Source organism: Amphiura filiformis, chromosome 2 (genome assembly GCF_039555335.1).
Source record: "Amphiura filiformis chromosome 2, Afil_fr2py, whole genome shotgun sequence".
NCBI lineage: Eukaryota > Metazoa > Echinodermata > Ophiuroidea > Amphilepidida > Amphiuridae > Amphiura > Amphiura filiformis.
The window spans coordinates 52,732,981-52,745,375 of record NC_092629.1 but is presented as its reverse complement, the minus strand read 5'-3'; the positions used below and the strand labels follow the sequence as shown (position 1 = coordinate 52,745,375).

The 12,395-nt window shown below is 37.4% G+C and overlaps 1 protein-coding gene across 1 annotated transcript in view; it reads left to right on the top strand.

Annotated features, from left to right (window-relative positions):
- Positions 1-12,395, top strand: part of LOC140146369 (methyltransferase-like protein 27) — a 39,750-nt gene that overhangs the window by 11,087 nt on the left and 16,268 nt on the right. The window contains exon 2 of the mRNA XM_072168192.1: positions 9,515-9,660. Coding sequence (XP_072024293.1) covers positions 9,523-9,660 — 138 coding nt within the window. The 5' untranslated portion in view covers positions 9,515-9,522. The remainder of the gene's footprint in view (positions 1-9,514; positions 9,661-12,395) is intronic.

Here is a 12,395-nt window from a genome sequence, read left to right as displayed (position 1 = left end):
CCATCTGATTTCCCTTCACAACAGCGTACGACCATAGTAAAGTGTTCCAATTTGAACCATTGACCTCGACGTCACTATCGGGACCACTGCTACAGCGACGCTGACTGTAGGAGTTAGCTTTTCAAAACAAAATATATTCTCATCTAGAGAAAGCATAATTGAAACAACTGGATCAGACGGCCGCCATCTGATTTCCCTTCACAACAGCGAACGACCGTAGTAAAGTGTTCCAATTTGAACCATTGACCTCGACGTCACTATCGGGACCACTGCTACAGCGACGCTGACTGTAGGAGTTAGCAACATATAATATCATGGCTGAGACCCACAAAAGGTATATAAACTACTGGTGCATACATTCAAGAGCTCAGAGGGTGAATATCCCTGGATTCCTACCAGGCGTATATGTGACCTGGAAGTTACAATGGATAAAGGATTACTGTGAAATACTCGTATAATGTGCATATATATCATTGTAATTCAAGAAAAGAATATCTCAAAATCCAAGTCTCCAATTAACTATGGAGATAGTAAAGAAATAATGCAACATACATTTGCACAATTATAACCTTATTATATTGCGACACCTTTTATCTTTGAAGATATCATTATCTTTGAAGATCTATGAAAGCTTTCTCTCAAATACCTATGGCACCTGAGATAATTAAATTATAATTAAATAAGCTTATTAATTAAGATATAAACCCGACTATATTTCCTTTTTGCTTGTAGATCTGTGGAAGCTTCTCCCTCTAAGGTACTCCTATTGGATATAACATATTTAACTATTATCTTGCAAATAACTCTTACTGTAAACGATTTCCTTCTCACATGTGCTCCTATGCTTCGAAAAAGTTGAGGAACATTTTAACGATATCATGCTAATAAAACATAATTGACAATTCATCACTCTATTAATTTTGTTTTGTCTTTCTATAACTCTTTTGTATGCAATCCTACTAACTTTTCCATAAAGTTACATATATCTTTTCATTTAACTATTACCTTCAAGACTTTTTCTTCCTTGCACGGGTTTACCAAAACTCTATTGATATAATATTAAATATTTTTCACCAACAACATACCCTTATATATAAAGGGAGTGGTGGGTGGGAAAATTTTCCCGATGTTGCTTGTTTGATTGCTAATCAACAATGATAATCAAAACATGATAGCGCCCAACGTCATCACGAGACGGCGACTCCCATTGGTTCACCGTCCCTGCCAACAATAACAACTGCCCGACCTGGACCAATGGAATCATCCCTTTTCTCCGCATGGGTAAAATGAGTTTTACTTTTACTGCGCTTTGTAAAACTGAATTTTGCTGAACTGAAAATATGAAAAAGACCAATTGTAACATTCACAATCATTGTTTAAGAGAGCGATTTTGTAACTCTTAATTCACATTCCTCCAGGAGTGAAATTCATACCGTAGTTTTCCTTACTGATGTTAACAGTAACAGTATCCTGCAGGGTTCATCAAAAATAAATGAAATAAAAGATTGGGTCAGATTTTTATCCAAGTCCACCTCATCTCAGTCATCTGAGTCAGAGCGATTCCATTTGTATCCAGGTCAGTCAGCCACTTCCGAATTCATTTGTGTCTGAGTCTAGACTCGAATCCAAGTCCAACAAGACTATGGCAGATTTCATCATGATTTCATGCTCATAATCGGAAGTTACAGATTTTATATTAAAGATTCCAAAAAAATTGCCACCAATCCCATTGTAGATGTTCAGTCACAAAAACAGGTGTTATATTTCTTGTAACTCTACATCCATACATTGTGAATCGCAATGACGCAATCGCAATGCATGTAGAGTCACAAGAATTAAAACACCTTGGGCGGGTGTTGTTTTCTTATGAATAATGATTACTCTTCATGATTTTGTTGTTTATTATGTAGGGTGTCATTTTTGGGTAATTTACTGCCCGGGTACCCGGCGCATTTTTTGGGCGGGTAACCGGGTACCCAAAATTGCAAAAAAAAGTTATTTATTTTTTCGGTTTTGTAGTGTCCCTGGACCTAGACCTAAATGCTAGGATCATTCATGGTTGACCTAAAAAAAAATTTTTTTGCACGATGTTTTGTGTTTTTAATATGAAAATTTATACTTTGTTTTCATGTCATACTCTATTAATGATATCAAAATGCATTGAATTTGAAAAATACACAAAACATTGTGCAAATTTTTTTTTGGGTCAACCATGAATGATCCTAGCATTTAGGTCTAGGTCCAGGGACACTGCAAAACCAAAAAAAAAAATTAAATTCGGGTACCCGGGCAGTGTAATCTCGGGCGGGTACCCGCGAGCCCGTCCAAAAATGCCAGCCTTATTATTATGTCAATGCAACTATTGGGTTGATCTGTGTTTGTCATTACCCAGCTTTTTGGCTGTCCGTGCTTCTTGCCATGTGCATTCACTTTCTTCTGGACACAGATCATCTCCATGTACCGTATTTAATTTTAAAATAACTTTCATAATGTGTGATTTGATTGTATGAGCAGTAGTTGATTAAGAGCAGGGGGCTGGTGGTTATTCTCTTTGTACCAGAGATGTAAGTTTTCGGGAAATTTCCTGGGTTTGTTTTGGTTTGGTTCTTTTTCGTGGAATTTTCATGCCTTTCACAGGAGTTTTTCGTGGCTTACATCTCTGTCGTGTGTCTTTTCCCCCCACCAGTCCCAAGTACAGGGAATAAAAAAAGAAAAAAGAATTAAAACACCTGTTTTTATTAAAACACCTATCTTTTTCTAAGTTTTAAATTAAAACACCTATCTTTTTCTAAGTTTTATGATTAAGAAATAAACAATAAAAAAAGTGCACACTTCACAACCGGATCAAACTGCACCACAAATAATAACAAAGAAAAAGTAGCATTTTATTATTAAAAACATGCAAGAAATCATTAATGTTGTGACCAGATTGACTCTTCTCTTACAATATATCATCACTTCCCTGATCATACAAAGTGACAAAAACAACAACACTCCAACCCCTTCAGATGCTCCTTTTTTGTCTGAATTCAGTTCCTAAAGTTATGTTATGGGACTACTCTGCACTGCACACCCCTACCAAGATTTTAGTTCAGTGCTCGCACCACAGAACCAGTCACACAATGAGTCTTGAATACATACTTATGAAGAGGCAGCTGCTACTATGAGCCCCAACTTAGTAACTCGGGCCATGACTTAGTAACTCGGACCCCGAGTTACTAAATCGGGGCCCGACTTAGTAACTCAGGGCAACGCTTTAGTAACTCGGGGCCCGACTTAGTCACTCGGGGCAGTCGGGGCCACAACTTAGTAACACGGGGCCTTGACTCAGTAACTCGGGGTCCGAGATAGTAAGTCAGGGCCCCGAGTTACTATCTCAGACGCCGGGTTACTAAGTCGGGCCCCAAGTTACTTAGTAACTTGGGGCCCTGACTTAGTAACTCGGGTCCGCGATAGTAACTCAGGGCCCCCACTTAGTAACTCGTGGCCCCGACTTACTAACTGGGGGCCCGGCTTAGTAACCCAGGGTCCGAGATTTTTATTTTCTTTCATGTCACTTTGGGGGCTCCGTAGACATATGACCATCCATCAGGCACGTAAAAAGGATAGAAGACGGAACCTAAGCCACTAAGGGTGGAATTGCACCACCACCAACTTATGCAAGTTGACCACTAGTGCATAGTGTAGTGCTAGAAGTTCCATTTTAAACCCTTAAAACACATACCGTATCTTGTGCAATTGACATATTCAAGGTCTGTGACCCGATTGACAGCCTCATCCCCAAGTTGAGATTTTTATACCATCAGAAACCTGAATTACCTGATACTACATCACATTAAAATGTATTTAACTTTACTGCGATATCGTTTGCAGTACGATGCAGTGCGGCACCGCATCGCAAAGCAACGCATCGCAAATTTGCGGTGGTAGTATGAACGGACCTTCATGATAAGATCATGATGTACCGTACCATAAAAAGGTGTGACATAGGCCTAGCCCTAGCTGAGGCTAGCTCTAGTATTAGTAGGTATGTCACAGTGGCTGCACAATAATTCTGTCATACTGTGCACGCATACATAACAGTGAATCAAAAAGCGCGCGGATCAAAGTTGGCCAATTTTTGAAAACATACATGTCAAAAAACGATTTCCTCGTTATGTTTCATTGATCACAATAATTTGTCTTTTTAATATATGGTAGGTGAAACATTTCCTAAATCACTATTAACTCCGCCGAAATTAAACACTGCCTAGTTTAAGAGTTAAGACCTGTTTTATGAATTTTTTTAGATCGTCCATAAATCAATAAATATAGGTCTCTCGAAATAGAGGACCTAGTACCACCGGTCTGAAATACCAGTGTTTGTTATCATGTATTTTTTTCCTTGGACAATGGTGAAACACTTCCCTATACCAATTGAAAACTCGGTGCACTTAGGCAATTAACTGCAGTTTCTTTATTCAACATCACAGCAGGTTCATATTTGACAAAATCATGCTGTATGAATAAAACATAAATAAAACATTGAAAAAAGTAAAAATTACATATGCCTAATTAACATAAGAATGGCATAAATATATAATTAGATGTAATTAGCTAATTTGCATAATTAATGACTTTTTGTGTATTTTTTGTTACCAAATGAAAGAACTTTGGGTACTTATGTGTGCAAAAAAAACCGCATCCTCATATCATGCACGGTTCTCTGTTGGCATTATTTTTGCATATTAATTAGCTGGACTTAGTCATTTTTAAAGCTTTTATTTGTCTGCAGATTGGTCAAAATGGCTAAAATTGTATATTTGGTGGATTTATTACATTTATTCGAGGAGAGATTTTTTAATCTTGTTTTCTTTAACGAAGTCCGGAAAGATATGCAATTAATCTGTGATACTTAAATCAATGCTACCTTTTCAAGTAAGTGTCCGAATAAGCATTACAAATCCCAAAAATTACCATTTTGCCATTTATAACAATTTGTGGCAGGTTTTCACTCGATTTCCGGGTATCTTCAAGTTGACGTTACATCACTTTTGCATTATCCGATTTCAATTCTGTTTTTTGTTTTTTGAAGCATTCATCACGATGATTCAATTAAAAGCGTCAAATAACATGTTTCTGCTGCGCTTATTTTTGGGGTGATATACCTAGTATTAGACTTAGAGTGCTCACTTTTTGGGTATTCCAAGGGAAATGAAGAAATCCTTGTGACCAGATCCACAGTACCCACACATTAAAGGTCCGTTCATACCACCAACGCATAATTTGCGATGCGTTGCTTTGCGATACCGATATATCAATTACTTTTTACCGCAACTCAACGCAACTCGTCACATTTCCAAGTTAAAATGTATTTAACTGCATTGCGATATCGCAATGCAGTATTTTGCAGTACGATGCAGTGCGACACCGCACCGCATCGCATTTGCGATGCGTTGCTTTGCGATGCCGATATGTCGATTACTTTCAAACCGCAACTCAACGCAACTCGTCGCACTCAAAGTTAAAATGTATTTAACTTTACTGCGATATCGCAATGCAGTTCTTGCAGTGCGACAACGCATCGCAAAGCAACGCATCGCAAATACGGTGGTAGTATGAACGGACCTTTAGTTTGCAGTACGATGCATATCAAAACCTTTCTATGTGAAAAGTAACATGTTTTTACCCAAATTAATATTCACTGCGCAATGAAAAACGAAAGTGACCTTCATGAACGCGAGCTATGTGAAAAAAAAATAAAAATAGATCGTATAGTCTACGCAAAGTCTACGCTTGGTCGCATTTCACTGTAATGCGAATTATGCTGTGCCATATAGACTGTGACTAAGACTAGCAGACCCAGCGAGTTATCGAAGGGACTAGAACTGACTTCTGATTAGGGGGTACCCATAGTTTTTTGTATGCGGCGAGACTAAATTCAGGTCTATCATAACCATTTTTGGAACAGGGCAGGTTTGACAGGAAAACCCAGAAAAACTTGATTCCACGCAGGGAAAGGAACACAATTTAGTGAAAACGTGGAATAAATAAAAATTCAGACGGGTTCATGGAAGCACCTACAGCTTTAAAAAAATTATTTTAGGCTTAAGGAATATCTCGAGGTAATATAAAACGTGGGAATATAATTCTGAGTTCACTAGTTCGAAATTGACGGCGATTTAAAGAAAAATTTGGCCATTTTTAGCCAGTTTTCTGTTGCGTTTTGAATGGCCAAGTCTGTCGTGGATTCACTGATTCTGAAATGTTACTAAAGGTTTTGATATGCAGTGCGGCAACGCACCGCATAGCAACGAATCGCCAGCGTGGTGCCGACGATCAACGATTGTGACACAAGTTTTACTTTCATATTAGGGCATACATAGCTATACATGTACAACTACAAGAACTCCAAAAATCATTTGAATTTCAGTAGCCTTCGGTCGCAGGCCTAAATGTCGGGCCTAGCTGTGCAGTCGTACATATCATAGTTTTAACATTAAATCATGTATAGGCCTACTAGGCCTAGGCCATACATGCCATATAGTAGTCACAGACACTATAGGGGCCTAGTATAATTTAAAAAGAGTCCTGTACTCCTAGGCTATATTTTTTCACCCATGTGTCAGTGATGTCAACGCATTGTGGAGGCTATTTTCACTTACACATCAGCAATCTATGTGGTGTCCTTACTCGTGTGCAGGTGTACACCAGCAATTTCATGGTACGCTAGCTATTTGAACTTGAAGCTGCGCCCAAATGCAATGAAATGCGCAGTCATGTCACTGACACATGGACATCTACTCACTGCCACATCACAGGTTGCTAAATGGTAGAACTATGGACACCAATATGGCAATAATATTTTTGTTGAAAACAAGTCGGTCTGGACAAACACATATTAAACATCCGAGACGACATCATATTCATAGGCCCTAATCCTTTCCCTTTTAAAGTAATTTATTATAAGCTGAAGCTTATACTCAGTTTTGTGAGTAAAGATTTTTACACACTGCACTGCGGCCTCGGCATGATCAGTCTCAGCAGTCAGTATTCTCAGCCTCAGGGCCAGGCATCAGAAACCCGATAATATCAGTGCATGCTTGTGCATAAGCTTTCTTGCAGATCAGGCATGCATACAATGCATAACTATGCAGGTCGTTTGACAAGGATATTTCTCGGATAATCATCCATAATTAATACCTGACTAAGTTGACGGTAGATGAAAACTTGCATTCGGCCTACATGCCCGGGGGCCGGGCCTACATGATCATGTCTGTGTCTGAAAACACAAGCCCTTACCCGGCCGGTTCTGCACCGGGGTTCTGCATGCCCTTTTACTGATGATGAAGCTATTCTGAACAAATAAATGTAGTGATTCCTCCAAAATAATCATGAAATACATGATTAAATGGTTAAATTACGATCACCAACGACACAGTTTATGTAAACAACTTCACGTGTGTGATGACACGATCCCGGCACAATAAACCTGTACCGCTGATATTTATGACAAAACAGGACACTACTGCGCACGCTCAAATGGCAGGAATCCTGCCAGAAAGTGCTACACTTTTTAACACACAAGTTTTGTCAGGCCCTATTCGCGGCCGAACAGGATTATGGGTAAAAACGAACAGGATTGTGGGTAAAGTAGGACGCCGCCGCGATAGGGCCTGACGGAGGTAGGCTAGGATCAGCCATCGTTCGTTTACGTATATGGCAACCAAAAAGGAATTGTCTGTTTACGCAGGAAAGTTTTCACTGTAAAAAAAAGTTACCTAAGAAGTGTCCATAATAGGAACAATTATAATGATGTCAACTATAAAAGACTTAATGAAGCCTTAAAATTCTTAGCCTAATTCTAATTTGGTGTATTTTGGTCATAAACGGGTGTAAGAAAGACTCCCATTCTGCAAAGATATTGGACCAAAAAGTTACACAAAGTGAGGAATTTCAGCTTTCACCATGTTCACCTGACTCGAATGACCAAAAAGAGGATTTATTAAACATGTTAAAGCGAAGCGTTTGACACCATGGGCGGAAGTGTTTGACTATAATAGGCCAACAATTATTATAGGCCAAGGCCTACTTAGCATGCTTAGTGCCGTTTACCGAGAGGAATACGTTTTTGGTCACAAAAACTATAATTAGAGAATAAAGGTATTGTTTTTAGCCGCTGGAGTCCATCTATCGTCTCATATAACACGGGCGACATCATTATTTTAAGTAAAACAACGAGGCGAAGCCGAATTGTTTTACGCCAAAAATAATGATAGCGCGTGTTATATGAGACGATAGATGCACGACAGCGGCTAAAAACACTACCTTTATTCTCATTCTTAAACACTTCAATTTCAATTCAAATAAATATATTTATCATAAATACACTCAATTTTAATCAAATTAAAGCCTACATTTTAAAAGGAATTATCTAGGGCTTAGAATCGATCAATCCGGTTGTTGCTACGCACCTCCGATTGGTTCAAATAGCGCGTTCGAGTATCGCGTCGACACGCACGCGCTTAAGTGTGTGATATCGTGTCATATCACACGGGTAAGAACCAATGAGAACATTCTCAAGTGTTTAAGAATACGGAATTATCTCTAGGTGAATTCATATCGTCAATAGCAGTTCAATTAAACCAAAGTTATGGGGAAACGCAGGATCACTCAAAGTCGGAAATTTTAAACATTATTTTGTATTGTATCTTTAAAAGTAATGATGATAAGTACATAAAAGTATATTCATTTTCAGAAAGGTAATGACACAAGGAATGCAACTATAGCATGGCAGATTTCGGTCCGCCATAACAACTTACCCAAGATATCAAAATGGATGAAAATTGCATATTTGTGTTTAAAGACACGCATCTAGAAAGTGTTTTCTGAAATTTACAAAAGTATAAATGGGGGGGGGGGGGTATATAAAAATTCAAAAGGTCCCAAAATGTAAGAATTCGCGAGCGTAGCAAACCAAAAAATGGATTTCTAAAGCTCTTTTGGTCAAAAAGGTCCAAATTTGGGGAAGAAAGCCACTTTTCACAAAAATTGCTCCCCCCTTGGAAAAAAGGTCCACTTTTTCAAAATCAGACCCCCCCCAAAAAAAAAATCCTGGTGTAGTCCCATTTTCGTCTTCAACTATTGACCTTTGTTTGACCTCCTCCTTATAACCATGTTAACATGCTAAAATAATTCCGCCAATGACGTATTCCTCGTGTCCTACACTCTTAAAAATATTTTACTCAACATTGAGTAAAAAGGTCACAACTGAACAAATTGAGTAAAAAATTACTCAAATTGAGTAAATATTACCCAACATTGAGCTCATATTGATCAATTTTACTCAACATTAAGGGTATTAATTATAAATATGAGCTCAATGTTGGGTATTATTTACCCAATTTGATATTTTTTACTCAATTTGTTGAGTTGTGACCTTTTTACTCCAGTTGAGTAAAATATTTTTAAGAGTGTATAGAATGGTTACTAAACTTTTCCATCCATTTTATTTCACTTTATTTTATATTTTCAGATATTACCATGGCAACTGTTGATATCGATGCCCGTCGCGCCGAATTAGACAACAAAGTGCGAAATGGTTTAGCTAAGATTGGATTTAACGGTACATCAGAACAGCTGACTAAGTTTTATAATGAAAATGCTGAGGATTACAATGAGGTGAGTAGACAGACCATAATAGCCTAAATCGAAAATTTCAATTAAATTTTTCATCTTGACCACAATGAAACCTCCGAGGAGTCGGGCGGGGGACGGGGCCCCGGTTGCAACGTCCACGGTTGCAGTGTCAAGTTTCACTAAAACATCCGCGTTTGGAGGCAAATACATACACAGCAAACCACACACAAGCGATCACCCCAATTCTCACATACACTAACCACCACCCCCCCCCCCTCTTCACAAGAGCAAGCACTTCCCATAAAACACCTTCCAGTTTCTATGCTTCCACCTCATGACGCTAAAATTGGTGATACAGAAATTGGGTTATTCAAAGAGCGGTCACTAATAACGTCGCATATGCTAAAACATGCCAACAAAAACTGTAATTTTAAATATAATTATAAGTAGAATGTTTTTGAAATAAGTCATGAAAATTTTTTATTATAATCATTAGCAATATTATCTGGTCCCGATTTAGTGTCGAAATCAATTTCATGAAACTCGACATGAAAAAAAATGCAAAATGTTACCGAATATTTTGTTATAGGTCCATCAGAACATTTTCTTTCATGACTTTATTTCTAACCCATTTTAAATAAATAATAAAACCGAGTCTCCAAGTTAATCATTAGGAAATGAATTTGGAGAAAACCTTCTGACAATAAAATACTATGCTGAGCCATCAGCCTGGGTGGCTCACGCTCCAGTAATTTCAGATGATTGAGCCCAGTAATACATCAAAGAATGTCTTCCAATTCATGAAAACAAATAGATAATCAGCTTATCGGATTAGAAGCTTACAGGGAAGGTCTTGCTGCTCAGCGAGTGTTTGATTATCAGAAGGTTTTCTCCAAATTCATTCTCTAATGTGGACAGACAGTGTGGGGTGGGGCTGTATAAACGGCATGATACTGGGTCTTATATTAAGATAGAATATAAAAAGTTAACCTTCATTGCATTTGTCAGATATTTGAATGAGTATTCAAATAAAATGCTATAATTATTCTAATACCCGTTCTAATACCACGTGTACGTACCAGGGATTTGTAGATAAATACTTGAACAGATGCTATATACGGAAGATAGCCCTTTCAAACGTGGCAATAGTATAGTATTATATTAGTGATTGACCAGATGGCCAGGAGAATATCCGGTTAAAACTCTGGTGTCGACTGCAGACGACAATTTTTTAATTCAAAATTCAAAAATTTCTGAATTTTACATTTTCATGACCATATTTGGAATCAGCATAAAAATTGCACAAAAATGAGTACAAACAAGCGTAGTATTGGTTCAGTGGTTCTTGAGATAGCTCTTGATATTTTGAGAAAATATCTCAAAACTTTTTATGTTGAAACCTATGAGCAGCATGCAGAGCATTTTAATTTTAAAACATTCTTAACAATATAGTCATCATGATCACCATTACGATGCTAATGATAATCACCACTGCAGGTTTTTGCCGCAGATGGAAAAAACCATGGTTTTAACTGTGGAATTTTCCACTTAGCAAAAACCAGTTTTGCCTTTTTTTGCTGGCAAATGCAAAAACTGAAAAAGTGATGAATTTGTCACTTTTTTTTCATCTCAAATTATTAAGTGATAAAAAACAATTTCCTGAGTGTCATAAGGCCCAGTGTTTAAATAATTATATAATATTGAATGGCTTTGAGTGTGATACAACTACAAGAATATACTGCACGAGATAGAAAAATATTGCACGAGTCGAAGACGAGTGCAATATTTTTCTATCGAGTGCAATATATCCTTGTATCACACGAAAATAAGCCATTCAATATTATTATTATTATTTATATCAGGCTTTTGCTATGCGGTAAAATGAAAATTTAAACTTACCTAGCCACCGGGTTTAACCAATGTGTATTGTAATGTAAGCTTACCTTTTGACCTTTTTGTTTTCTGCTCTTTACTCTCCAAAGACATTTTCGGAATAATTATATATAGGTTTATTTGTAGATGTGAATTATATTTCCTCAGGTTATCATCATCCAGAATTGCCGCGAATTAAGTTTGCGATTTTACTTGTTTATACAGTACGAAATCTCCTGTGAGCCGTTACGATGTCTGTAGTGTATTGTGCTGTTGTATCATGACGCGTGTTGGTGCCGTCGCCATGGTAGCGCGCGACGCGTACGCGATACGCGTACAATATTCAAGTAATATTGTATTGCATCCGGGTATTTTGCAAATATTGTACGATATACAGTTTTATTGTATCGCTCAAAAGCCTGATATAAATAATAATAATAATTATTAAGAAATTAAAGGCGTGGTTTTTCAAATAGCATCAAATGTGTTATATCAAATTCAAAACGTTTGCATTTTAACATGTTTAAGGTGGTTCTACCTTGATAAATTTGTGATTATTTTTGCATTTTTCTCAAAAACTAATAAAACACTGGTAACAAAAGTTATGTACATTATAGGGGCAAGGAATCCAGTTATACTACACTGGAATTTCAGTGACTCAAGACAAGTAGTTATTGATTTATTGATCAAATATTGGTTTTCCCTCATTCTGTAACTCCACAACTGTTGTCTGTGCTGAAATTTAAAAAATTCAGTGCAGTAGTTGTAGTCCTTGCCCCTATAATATACATATCTTACTAGTCACCAATGCGCTATAATTTGTGAGAAAAATGCAAAAATAGGCACAAAATTGGCCAGGGGTGTAATACCACCTTAAGGACTTAATGAGACAAAAATTTGTTTAG